Source organism: Octopus sinensis, linkage group LG2, assembly GCF_006345805.1.
Source record: "Octopus sinensis linkage group LG2, ASM634580v1, whole genome shotgun sequence".
Taxonomy (NCBI): domain Eukaryota; kingdom Metazoa; phylum Mollusca; class Cephalopoda; order Octopoda; family Octopodidae; genus Octopus; species Octopus sinensis.
The window spans coordinates 46034427-46047390 of NC_042998.1; the positions used below are offsets into that span (position 1 = coordinate 46034427).

Below are 12964 nucleotides of genomic sequence, written 5' to 3' on the forward strand. Positions count from 1 at the left end.
GTAACCAATAAAAGTTCTTTTACTCAAAAACTTCATGATCAATACAATGTGAAAGCAGGAATACTTATCGGAAAAAATTTTTTTTCCTAACACCTACAAACCTTTTCAAGTTACTACGAAGTACTAAATAGCCAAATTGTCCATAGGGTTCCAAGGTTTATAACATTCTACATGTAGGTATTGGTTTCCCCCCTCCCCCTAAAAATCCCTAGTTCATTGAAAAACTCACCAAAAACCAATGATAAACATTTGCTTTTTATCAACAAATATCGCAATTTTATTAATCAAAATAATTTAAAAGTATGGTGATAGATATAACATCACCACCATCATCATCATCATTACATTCACCATTATAAGTATCGTCGTCGTTGTCGTCACAATTACAGTATTAAGGAATTCTTGTCATCTCGAAAATTTCATTTTCGCCTGTTCATTAAGCTCAAGGCCAATAACTCTTTAACACAATTTTGATTTCCTGGTTAATGATTGAAAATTAAAAATATTTTCAAGTTCTGGGTACATAGAGATAATTCTCTCTCTCTTTCACACACACTCACACATGTTATCAAAAGTATATACACAAACAAGCGCTTCTTTGTATGTATGTATGTATATAGTCTATGCACAATGAAATCTATACTATTATAGTTGGCTAGTTACAAGACAAGAATGCATAAAGATCAAAAAATACATAGCTTCTTGAAAATAAATATTTTGACATCTCCACCCCACCACTCCACACATAAACGTGCGTATACATACACACACGTGTGTGTGTCTCTACTATATATGTATCTTACACGTACACACACACACAGATGCATGTGTGTATATGTATATATATATCTATAGAGAGAGAGAGAGAGAAAGAGATAGGTAGATAGATATGTATATGTATACACATATATGTATAGATAAGTATATGTATACGCATATATATATAGTTACATATGAGGTGGTATCAGAAAGTTCGCAGACTAGTTTTGTAGCATGCCAACAGATGGCAGCACACAGTGAGGGCTAGCAGTGACCTTTATGAGGCAAGTGTGCAGAGTGACATCGCTGTGTTTACTTTGTGAGTTGTGAAATTTTTGCTTTTATGATCACATAAGTCTGCGATTTTTGTCATGGGGAGGAAGTTGGAACAAAGAGCCAACATGAAATTTTGCGTTAAACTTCGGAAGCCTGCTACAGGGACATTGAGCATGTATTGACAATCTTACAGCAATGAGTTGTACTCAATGTTTCGAGTGGCATGGGCGCTTCAAAAGCCACAGCTCAATCATGAGCATGCTCATCATTGTTTTCAACATTTGTGATATTGTGCATCAAAAATTCGTCCCCCAGTGCCAGACCATCAATCGAGAGTTCTACTATGACATTTTGAAGTGTTTGAGGGAGGACATTGATGAAAGCAACTGGATATGTGGAATGTGAAGAATCCAATTCTTCATGATGACAATGCACCCTGACACCAAGCTTGTGAGTTCCTCACCAGAAACAACATGGTATTGCTTCCACACCCATTCTATCCACTAGATTTAGTGTCTGCAGACTTCCATCTTTTCCCCAAGATGAAAATGCAGCTCAAAGGTTGATGTTTTTACACTGCTGTCAAGATCAAGAGTGAATCACAGAAGGTCCAAGACTTGCTTACAGAAAATGATGGATCTTTTTGGTTTGAACGGCAGTTTTTAACATAATTTCTAGGTAACTAAAAAATTTTAAACTTCGTATACTGGTAGAATGTGTTTATAAAACATCTTTTTTTTTTTTGGCTTTATTGAGAAAATTCTATAGTTTGTAAGATATTTGTTGTTTTTTTTCTTCAATTTCTGCAATTTCAACCAATCACTGATGTCTATTGAGGTAAAAAACATTCTGTGCCGTATGAATATGTCCCTCGTTTAAGAAACAGATTGGGTTTATTTACATTTGTGAACAAAAAAAGATAACCCTTCCCCTAACCCTAACACAGATTGAAATGCAATAGATCGATACTAGGGTCATAATTATGGGTGACAATTTCATATGATACCACTAGAAAAAACTGCCGTTCAAACCGAAAAGATCCAAAATGATTTCTATACTGGATTCCAAAAGTCGCAGTATATTGCTGCACAAGGCTATTTTGAAGGAGATGATGTTAAAACTTAATAAATAAGTTATTTTTTATTATACATAACTAGTCCAGGAACTGTTTGATACCACCTTATATATTCATATAAACAAATGTATACACATACATTTTTACACACACACACACATACACATATGCATACACACACCTATACACACAGTCAGCTGTTACAAGGATAAATGAGATGATTTAGAGAGAGTTAATTACTGAGGTATCAAACTGCTAGACCAGGTCATGAAAGATACAGGAGAAGAGTTATAGCTCAATAAAACTAGGAAGAGAATCAGCCTGGATGAGATGCAGTTTGTTTTTTGTCTGGAGAAGTACTAATATGTTCTCTTCCTGGTGAGGTAATTGCAAGAGAAGTATTTAGCTTAAAGTAGGCTACCGTATTTAACATTTGTCAATCCAGAGAAAGCCTTTGACAGGATACCATACTCTTTGATCTGGTAGTCCCTGAGGAAGCTAGGAGCAGACAAATAGTTTGTGAGAGTTTGTAATGAATATTGCAATGAATTCAGTGTGACTTTGGGGTCCATTAGGGCTCTGTTCTCAGTCCCCTTTAATTCATTGTTGTCCTTCAAGCTATAGCTGGAGAGTTTAAGACTGAATGCGTATGGGAACTGCTATATACTGATGACTGAATTTAGTAGAATTAGAAAAGAAACTTCAGGTGTGGAAGCAAAATTGAGAATCAAAGGATCTTAAAGTTAATTTAATGTTGACCAAAGTGTTAGTAAACAGGAAACAGACATCAAACTATATGACACACAAGAGGTGCAGTGAAATCACTTGAATACCACACACACACACACACACATATATGTGTGTGTAGGCTACTGCTGAGGACATGTGTAGGCTTGAAAGAAATGAAGATAGTATGATCCGCTGGATGTGTAATGTCAGTGTGCATACCGGACAGAGTGTAAGTGCTCTGCGAGAAAAGTTGGGCATAAGAAGCATCAAATGTGTTGTGCAAGAGAGACGACTGCGCTGGTATGGTCATATGTTATGTATGATGAGGACAGTTGCATGAGGAAGTGCCACTCCCTAACCGTGGAAGGAACCTGTGGAAGAGACAGACCCAGGAAAACATGGGATGAAGTGGTGAAGCATGGCCTTCAAACATTGGGCCTCACAGAGACCTTTGGAGAAATGCTGTGATTGAGAAGACCCAGTGACTAAAGTGAGATTGCAGCCACACATGTCTGGCCCAGTTAAGATTACCTCTGATGCATTGGGCGATATGATATGCTTGAGAAGACCTGTTGAGTCAATTAAAACCAATATCGTAGCTGTGGCCAGTGCCCTTGACTGGCTCCTGTGCCAGTGGTACTTAAAAGCACCATCTGAACATGGTCGATGCCAGATCTGCCTGACTGGCTCCCATGCTGGTGGTACGTAGAAAGCTCTATCCAAACATAGCTGATGCCAGTACCCACTGACTGGCTCTCATGCCAGTGGCACATAAAAAGCACAATCCGAATGTGATCGATACCAGGCTTGCCTAACTGGCTCCTGTGCCAGTGGAACATAAAAAGCACCCACTACACTCTTGGAGTGGTTGGTGTTAGGAAAGGCATCCAGCTGTAGAAACCTTGCCAGATCAGATTAGAGGCTGGTGCAGCCGCTGGCTCTCCAGACCTCAGTCAAACTGTCCAGCCCATGCCAGCATGGAAAACGGATGTTAAACGATGATGATGATGATGATGATGTGTGTATGCCTATATCAGTATACAGGCAGCGCTATAGGAATACATGCTGCTGTAAGACGCAGGCATTGGTGGTTATGTGGTAAGAAGTTTGCTTCACAGTTACATGGTTTTAGGTTCAGTCCTACTGCATGGCACCTTGAGCAAATGTCTCCTATGATAGCCCTGGGCTCACAAAAGCAATGAATGGAATTGGTAGACAGAAACTGAAAGAAGCCTGTGTGTTTCCTGTTTCCTTGCCTTGACTTTGCATGGTTGTTGTAAATGACTGTCACCATCATGCAAACAGTTTCATTCTTTTTTATTCATGCATAAAAACATGTCTGGTCATGGGGAAACATTATCTTGCCAGGAAACATGTGGGTGTTGGCCAGAAGAAGGGCTTTTGGTCCATGAAAAAAATCTGCCCGATCCATGTGAGTATGGAAAAATGGACGATAGACATTAAAAACATTGATGATGATAATGTATATAGAAATTGTTGATATGGGGAAGGGCATCTGGCTACTGGAACCAAGTTACACTCTTCAAAAACCCTGGAATTCCCAAACCAGGGCCCCATCACTGGATGCAGTTTATAGTCATATCTAGGGCATAAAAGTCATATCCTAATTACTATAATGCAAATTCACTCCAAGACCCATGTTCCACATTGTAAGAAGAGACACCTGTATAATGAAGTTTCATAGCACCCCTGGAAAATGTGCATTTTCCAGTACCACTTTTTAACTTTGAAAGAGATAGATCCAATGGCAAGATGACTAGTATCTCTTTCTAGTTGTAGGAGTTGTTGGAAATCCAGCTGGCTGGAAACTGCATTAACCCTTTTAGCATTCAGATTACTATTTTAAATGTGAAAAAAGTAAAGATCCCTTTTGGTCATGAATGACCATGGGATTGCACCTAGAAAGTTACCCTCTGAGGCACAAGACTGGGTAAGGTTGTTCATGGAATACCAGCAGTCGCCCATGCATACCAGCCTCTCCTCTCCATGCCACTAATGTTATACAAGGGAAAGACAAAGACTGATAGAGCTTGGCACCAGTGATGTCCCAACTCATTTCTACAGCTGAGTTAACTGGAACAATGTGAAATAAAGTGTCTTGTTCAAGAACACAGCACACAGCCCAGTCTGGGAATCGAACTCACTACCTCATGATTGTGAGCCTGATGCTCTAACCACTATACCATGCACCTTCTATAATGCTTACTTATTTACATTGTTTTGAATTAATCACGCATTACTTGTAGCTTCACGATTTTGATGGTGTGGCTGTCTATTTTTACAATGACATTGTAGGGTAGGTGTGAGAGGTAGGACCTGGCCAGTTTGAACATAAAAGAGGTAGAATATTTTGGCTACATGTAGCTGGTTTAAATGCTAATGAATTAAAGCTGATATAGCCACAAAGCACTAGATCAGTGCTAGTAGATTGCCGTTCTCTCACAGCTAAGAAGCCCTTTCTACCTTTCTAGATAGATGTTTTGACAAGAACAGTACCCATCACTCCCAGAGTGGTCTTTCAGTGCACTCAATGACCATCTTGCATACTTCTATGTTCAATTCTTGATGGTCAGTGTCTCTTTGAGCCATCAGTTTTAACTTGGTGAGAAAGATTGCTAGAAACCTGCTTGGTTTCTGCAAACACTTCTCAGCAAGCTAGCCTGGTGGGGATGCCAATTTAGTCACTTATGACCTAGCTGTGTAATTGGTTGTACTGGATTTCAATACCTTTAGTACTTAAAGCAACCTGACATTGCACCCACATGCACAAATGCTGACAGAGATTTAAGAGTTTTATATATTTACATACACATGCATGCAGGCAATAAATCAGCATCTTATGTGTGCATAAAAATATGTTTCTATGTGGGTGTTTGCCAAAAGTAAAAACAAAAAAAAATGTTCATTGTAAAACCTGTTGTTTTAGATTGGCAAACTATTTTGTTAATCATCTTTATTCCAATAAAGAAGAAAAAAACCCAAAATCTTGAAATCAGATAAAAATCTAAACGTGACAGTAACAAATTCTATGGCTAATTTAATTTCTGTTGCTACATGACAGTTCTTTGCTATAATTTTTAATAATCTTATTTGTACCCTGGGGGAAGGCAGGACAAGAAAAAAAATGTAGAATACTTATAAAATTGTAGATGATCCACAAATGTTTTTGATGTCAATTAGAGAGCTTCTATGTAATATAACAATATTTCGAGGAATTTTTCTACTCCCCTGCAATTCATTTTGATAAAGAAAAGATTCTTCTTTTCTATTTTGAGGGTTGTTATCTGCTAAGATTTGTTGCCAACATGAATTCAAGAATGTAGAGTTAAACCATATCTATCTCTAACAATTTATGTATATGTGTGTATGTATAAGTGTGTGTGTGTATATATATGTGTGTGTATGTATGTGTATATATATATATATATAAAGAGAGAGAGAAATATTTCTAAGTCTCTCTAAAGGAGACTATGCAGCGGTGTGTGTGTGTGTATATATATATATATATATATATACATTCATATTTATATATATATACCTGAGTAACCTCATAAATGTGAAGCAAGGTGGAAAAAAATAGTACTCGAATACCGGAGGTAGAGTAATATACTTTTTTATTAAAGCTGCAAAAACATTACAAAAATATCACAAAAAAGCTTCTACTCAGAGTTTCACATTCCCGTTTGTTGGGTAGCTGTGATCAAGAATGGAATTAAAAAAATCACAATTTTTATTCCATTCTTGATCGTAACTGCCCGATGAACAGGAACATGAAACTCAGCAGTTTTTTTGTGATATTTTTGTGATGTTTTTGTAGCTTTGATAATAAAGTACAGGCGTTGGACAAAATAATGGAAACACCTTAAAATTCCAAACAAATTTATTTTAATATGGGGTAGGACTGCCTTTGACAGTGATTACAGCTGGAATTCTCTGAGGTATGGACTCGTACAAAGTTTGAATTGTTTCCAAGGGAATTTTTGTTCATTCTTCAGCTAAAACAGTCTCCAGTTCTTGTAGTGGTGATGGTGGAGGATATCGACTTCTCACTAGTTTTTCTAAAAAGCACCATAAATGTTCAATAATATTGAAATCTGGGGACTGTGGTGGCCAGATAAGATGTCCAACTTCACTAGAATTTTCCTTGTGCCTTTCAGTAACAACTTTAGCTGTGTGAATTGGTGCTTAAGCATCCTGAAAGACTGTGTTTCCTTCCGGAAACAGTTCTGCAACCACAGGATGAATTTGATCAGATAAAATGAAGGGAAATCATTGGGCCAGTAGATTTCCAAGATATACCCCCCCACCCTCAAATTATCACACAGATCCTCCTCCATGTTTAACAGTTGGAAGAAGACAGTCTGGGTCAACTGCTTCTTTTGGCTGTCTCCACTTGTATACTTGGCCGGTGGTCGGAAATAAGCTAAAGGTTGACTTGTCTGAGAAAATAACATTCTTCCACTGCTCTTGGGACCAATTCTGTAGTTTCTTACTCTACTCTAAATGCTTTGCAATGTTTGTTTTTGAAAGTAGTGGTTCTCTGATTGCAGCCCTCCTTTGAAATCTGGTTTTGTGCAGTTACCGGTGAACAGTTTTTGTGAAAACTGGGTTCTCGAGGTACTCATTAAGCTCTGCAGTGATTTTGGGAGATGTACTTTTGTGATCCTTTCTAACAATTTGCGTAAGAGTTCGATGGTCCCTATTTGAAAGTCTTGGTTTTCTTCCTGAGTTTTGTTTCGATGAGGAGGTTTTTCTCTCTTTCTTAAAGGCTGCCATTACTTTCGAGACAGTACTTCTTTATACTGTTTGGCTGTTTTCATTATGCTAGCACCTGCCATATGAGCACAAACAATTTGACCTCTTTGAAAGTCTGATAGATCTGTCATTTTAATGAATTTTAATTACCCTTTTCTGATGCTATCTGAAATGAAACACCAATTTTAGCAAAACATATCAAGCAACACTAATAATAAATAAAAAAAAACATAAAGATAAACAAACTTTTGACGGTTTTATAAATATTTCAAAATTATGATACTATGATGCTAGGTGTTTCCATTATTTTGTCCAACCCCTGTATATATAGGCACAAGATTGGCTGTGTGGTAAGTAGCTTGCTTACCAGCCACATGATTCCAGGTTCAGTCCTACTGCTTGGCACATTGGGTAAATGTCTTCTACTATAGCCTCAGACTGACCAAAGCCTTGTGAGTGGATTTGGTAGACGGAAACTGAAAGAAGCCCATCGTATATGTATGTATGTGTGTGAGTATGTTTGTGTGTCTGTGTTTGTCCCCCAACATCACTTGACAACCAATGCTGGTGTGTCTATGTCCCCATAATTTAGCGGTTTGGCAAAAGAGACCGATAGAATAAGTACTAGGTTTACAAAGAATAAGTTCTGGGGTCGATTTGCTCAACTAAAGGCAGTGCTCCAGCATGGCTGCAGTCAGATGACTGAAACAAGTAAAAGAATAATAGAATATATATATATATCTGTGTGTATGTATGTGTGGAAAATGAACTCATAATCACAGCTGGACACATTTTTTTGTTTGATTATCAAAATATTCTGATCCTGTTTATCTGATGTTCACGTATCTAGAGTTTGTGAAATCTTGGCTTTAACACGCTCAATGGAAGGAATCGTGAGCTTTTTCTATACATGCAATTCCTGCTTTGAAATTTTCTTGAAATAAACTATGCCACATAACTACATTTTGCATACACATATGTTTAATACATACATACATACACACACACACACACACACACACATATATATATATATATATATATATATATATATATATATATATATACATATATATATATTATATATATATATATATATATTATATATATATATATATATACATATATATATATATTTATACATATATATATATATATATCATATATATATATATATACATATATATATATATATATATATATACATACATACATACATATATATATATATATATATATATATATGTACATATATATGTACATATACATACACACACATTCATGCAAATGTGCACATATGCATACACATACACACAAGCACATACATTTATACACACGATTAATGATCGACCTTTCAGGATCATATGAAAATGGAGAAAGCAGTTAGACATAACGCCAAAATTGAAGTTGAAAATGAAATACAACACCTGCATCACATAATTGCATTTTACTGTATTTTATTAAATCTTTATCACTTTTTCCTGTTTTCTTTTTCTTTTTTTCTTTTGTATTCTCTTCATTCTGTGAGATGAGAGAATAAACATGGTTTATTTGTAAAAAAGTACTAGTTTTACTTCACGAGATAAAGATATGTTATTAACAAGACGAGACAAAAGCCATCAAGAAATTCCGTTCTGTGTAAGAATGAAGCAAAATTTTACCAAAATCAATCAGTAGTCAAACTCTTTTATTAATTTTTTATTTTCCAGTCGTATAGTCTGTAGGTGAAATCATGTGGCCTAGTGGTTACAGTGTTGCACACCTGATTATAAGATCATCATCATCAATCATAGGTCCAACTGTTTAACAGGAGCTGGTCAGTTGGAGAGCTGCACCAGGTTCCGATTATCTGTTTTGGCATGGTTTCTATGGCTGGATGCCCTTCCTAACGCTAACCACATACAGAATGTACTAAGCGCTTTTTTTGCATGGAACCAGTACCAGTGATATTAGCATGAGTACTTTTAGGTGGTTTCAGCACAGGTGCTTTTTATGAAGTACCTGCACAGATGCCTATAATGTGGTGCCTGCATGGGTTCCCTTTTTACATGGCGTCAGCATTGGTGGCACTGGCATGGGTTCTTTTTACCTATCACCAGCGCAAGTGCTTTTTACATGGCACCACCAGCCATGCACCTAGATCAGGTAGTGCATTGTGTTCTTGAGCAAAACACTTCATTTCACATTGCTCCAGTACACTCAGCTGTAATTAAATTCTGGCAATAACTGGGAAGTTAACTGTGATAGACAGGTATCCTATCCAGGGGCAGGGGAGTGTTGTAATCTCAGTCACCTATACACCATGAAAACTAGGTTAAACTCCATCTTATGGGTCCTAGGTTGCAAGATAAACCTAAATCTAAGTCTTATAGTCTATAGAGAAGGCAGTGTTTAGGACTCTTTATAGAGTCCCTGAGACTGGTGAGAGAGAGAGAGAAGGAAGATATCCTTACACTGGAGATGTGGCCTGAAGTGGCTTCTACTAAAGGCACCCATGTTTAGAGGTGGGCTTAAACAGGGCTATGGATTATCTCTACTCATCCAAACAGGCCATGGTGGAATTTGAGCCCAGACTGCAAAGAACTGGAACAAATATCACAAAGTATGTCTTTAAAAGTAAAGAATGACACATTGAGTTCAGTTCCAGTAAGAGTTGACTTTGCTTTCAATCCTGTGGGATTGATAAAATAAGTAGCAGCCAAGAACTAGGGATCATTAATTAGACTACATTCCCTCCCACTTTATTTGCTCATTTATTCATTTATTTTATGTCTGTTTTCCATGCTTTGATTGGTTAAAGCAGTGGTTCCCAAACTTTTTTGGGCTGCTGCCTCCTTGACACTCGGTCTCATTCATCATAGAGCTGCTGCCCCCTTGACACCCAGGCCCCACCCCAACTAACCATCACAAACATGACCTCTTTCTGAAGCAAATTCAAAGCAACTGTATTTCACAAATAAAACTTAACCTAATGAACCCATTATCACTAACCCATTATTACCCTACTTTTTACATGAATCACTACCCCATTATTGCCCCATGTTTCTTCAATGCCCCTTTGGAAATTTCCACTGCCCTACTGTCCTTGTTCGTCCACTCTATGTCTAGCCCTCTGTGTGCAATAAAGAAAGAAACACAGACACACACACACACACGCACACACACACACACACACACACACACATTCACCAAGCTTCTTTCAGTTTCTGTCTACTCACAAGGATTTGGTTGGCCCAAAGCTATAATAGAAGACACTTTCCCAAGGCACTGCACAGTAGGGCTGAACCTGGAACCATGTGATTAAGAAACAAGCCTCTTTCCACACAGCTATGCCTGCACTATTGGTACCTTTTTTTTTTCAATTTTCCCTGGAAGAATAAAAGTTGGCTCTTTAGAAGTTTCTAGATGAAAACATAATGTAGCCATGTGAAGTGGGAATATTGGTTGTAACAATTCATATTGTATGTACAATAACAGAAATACTGACAGCACTAACAACTTGAATTGACACCCCAGTATATGACTGGTACTTACTTTATCATTCTCAGAAAGAGGAGAGACAAAACTGCCAATGGTTGTGTTTGAAAATGTAGAAGGTAACTAAATACTATAAATTATTTAGTTCAATGTTCTTCTGTTTCTGCTAATTCACCATTCTCATTACTGGCACTTTGGCTATCAGTACTCTATTTGTTCTTTCTTTCTTTCTTTCTTTCTTTCTTTCCTTTCTCTCCCTCTTTCTTTCTTTCTTTATTCCTTTTCTTTCTTTCTTTTTCTTTCTTCTTCTTTCTTTCTTTCTTCTTCTTTCTTCTTTTTCTTTCTTTCTGTTTTCTTTCTTCTTTTTTTTCTTTTCTTTCTTTCTTCTTCTTCTTTCTTATTTCTTTCTTCTTTCTCTCTTTCTTTTTTTCTCTTTCTTTCTTCTTTCTTTCCTTTCTTTTCTTCTCTCGTTCTTTCTTTCTTTCTTTCTCTATTCTTCTTCCTTTCCCTTCCTTCTTCTTTCTTTCTTTCTATTTCTTTTCTTTCTTTATGGTGTCTTTCTTGTCTTCTGTCTTTCCTTCTTTCTTCTTCTTTCTTTCTTTCTTTCTTTCTTCTTCCTTTCTTTTCTTTCTTTCTTTCTTTCTTTCTTCCTTTCTTTTCTTTCTTTCTTCTTTCTTTCTTTCTTTCTTTTCTTTCTTTCTTTTCTTTCTTTCTTTTTCTTTCTTTCTTTCTTTCTTTCTTTCTTTCTTTCTTTCTTTCTTTCTTTCTCTCTTTCTTTCTTTCTCTATTTCTTTCTTTCTTTCTTTCTTTTCTTTCTTTCTTTCTTTCTTTCTTCTTTCCTCTATTTCTTTTCTTCCTTTCCTTCCTTCTTTCTTTCTTTCTTTCTCTATTTCTTTTCTTTCTTTCTTTCTTTCTTTCTTTCTCTTTCTTTCTCTTTCTTTTCTTTCTCTCTTTCTTTCTTTCTTTCTTTCTTTCTTCTTTTCTTTCTTTCTTTCTTTCTTTCTTTCTTTCTCTATTCTTTCTTTCCTTTCTTTTCTTTCTTCTTTCTCTCTTTCTTTCTTTCTTTCCTTTCTTTCTTTCTTTCTTTCTTCTCTATTTCTTTCTTTCTTTCTTTCTTTCTTTCTCTCTTTCTTTCTTCCTTTTCTTTTCTTTTCTTTTCTTTTCTTTCTTTCTCTATTTCTTTCTTTTTTCTTTCATTCACTAGGTGTGCCTTCACATTACACTCTTTTAACTCGATTCATTACCATGTAATGAATATACTTAATTTAAATTCCGTTATAAATTTCACAAAATTTTATTGATTTCTACACACACACACACACACACACACACACACACACACACATATATTATATAGGAAAATATTCTGCTGGGAAAATATATTCTTTCTTGGAAATATAATTTAGCATGAAAGTTGTACTAATTGCTATTATTATGAACATTATCTTTAGCAGTCAATATCAAGTAACCGAAGAGATTCATTGCTGGTTATTAGCAAGAAGGTGTTGGCTCCACCAGTCTAAAGGATTTATTAGATTTGGTCATCAGCAAAGCACAAATGGTTCGTTGAGAGAGAAAATCAATTAGGCTCATTCTCTCTTTCTCTCTCTCTGATACAGACACACACACACATGTACTTACATACACACATACATACATACATACGTACATATATATATATATACATACACTCACATAGACATATATACATACACATATACATATACTTATGTGTGTATGCATTTATATACATCCCTACTACCTTTTTCTATCTGGATTTTGTCAATATTAAGATTGCACTTCTGTAACCATGATGTAATTCTGTGTCCATGCATACGTATGATATGTATGCACATAGCTGATCTTTTTTTT

At 36.2% G+C, this 12964-nt stretch overlaps 1 protein-coding gene across 3 annotated transcripts in view; it reads left to right on the top strand.

Annotated features, from left to right (window-relative positions):
* Window positions 1–12964, top strand: part of LOC115229435 (uncharacterized protein DDB_G0283357-like) — a 114445-nt gene that overhangs the window by 2235 nt on the left and 99246 nt on the right. For 2 of the 3 annotated variants that reach the window (XR_005003710.1, XM_029799791.2), the window contains exon 2: window positions 11164–11211. The exons of the other annotated variant lie outside the window; for it this stretch is intronic. Coding sequence is in view for 1 of the 2 variants with exons in the window: in XM_029799791.2 (XP_029655651.1) it covers window positions 11164–11211 (48 nt within the window). In the remaining variant the exon portion in view is untranslated. The remainder of the gene's footprint in view (window positions 1–11163; window positions 11212–12964) is intronic. 3 annotated transcript variants of the gene reach the window in all.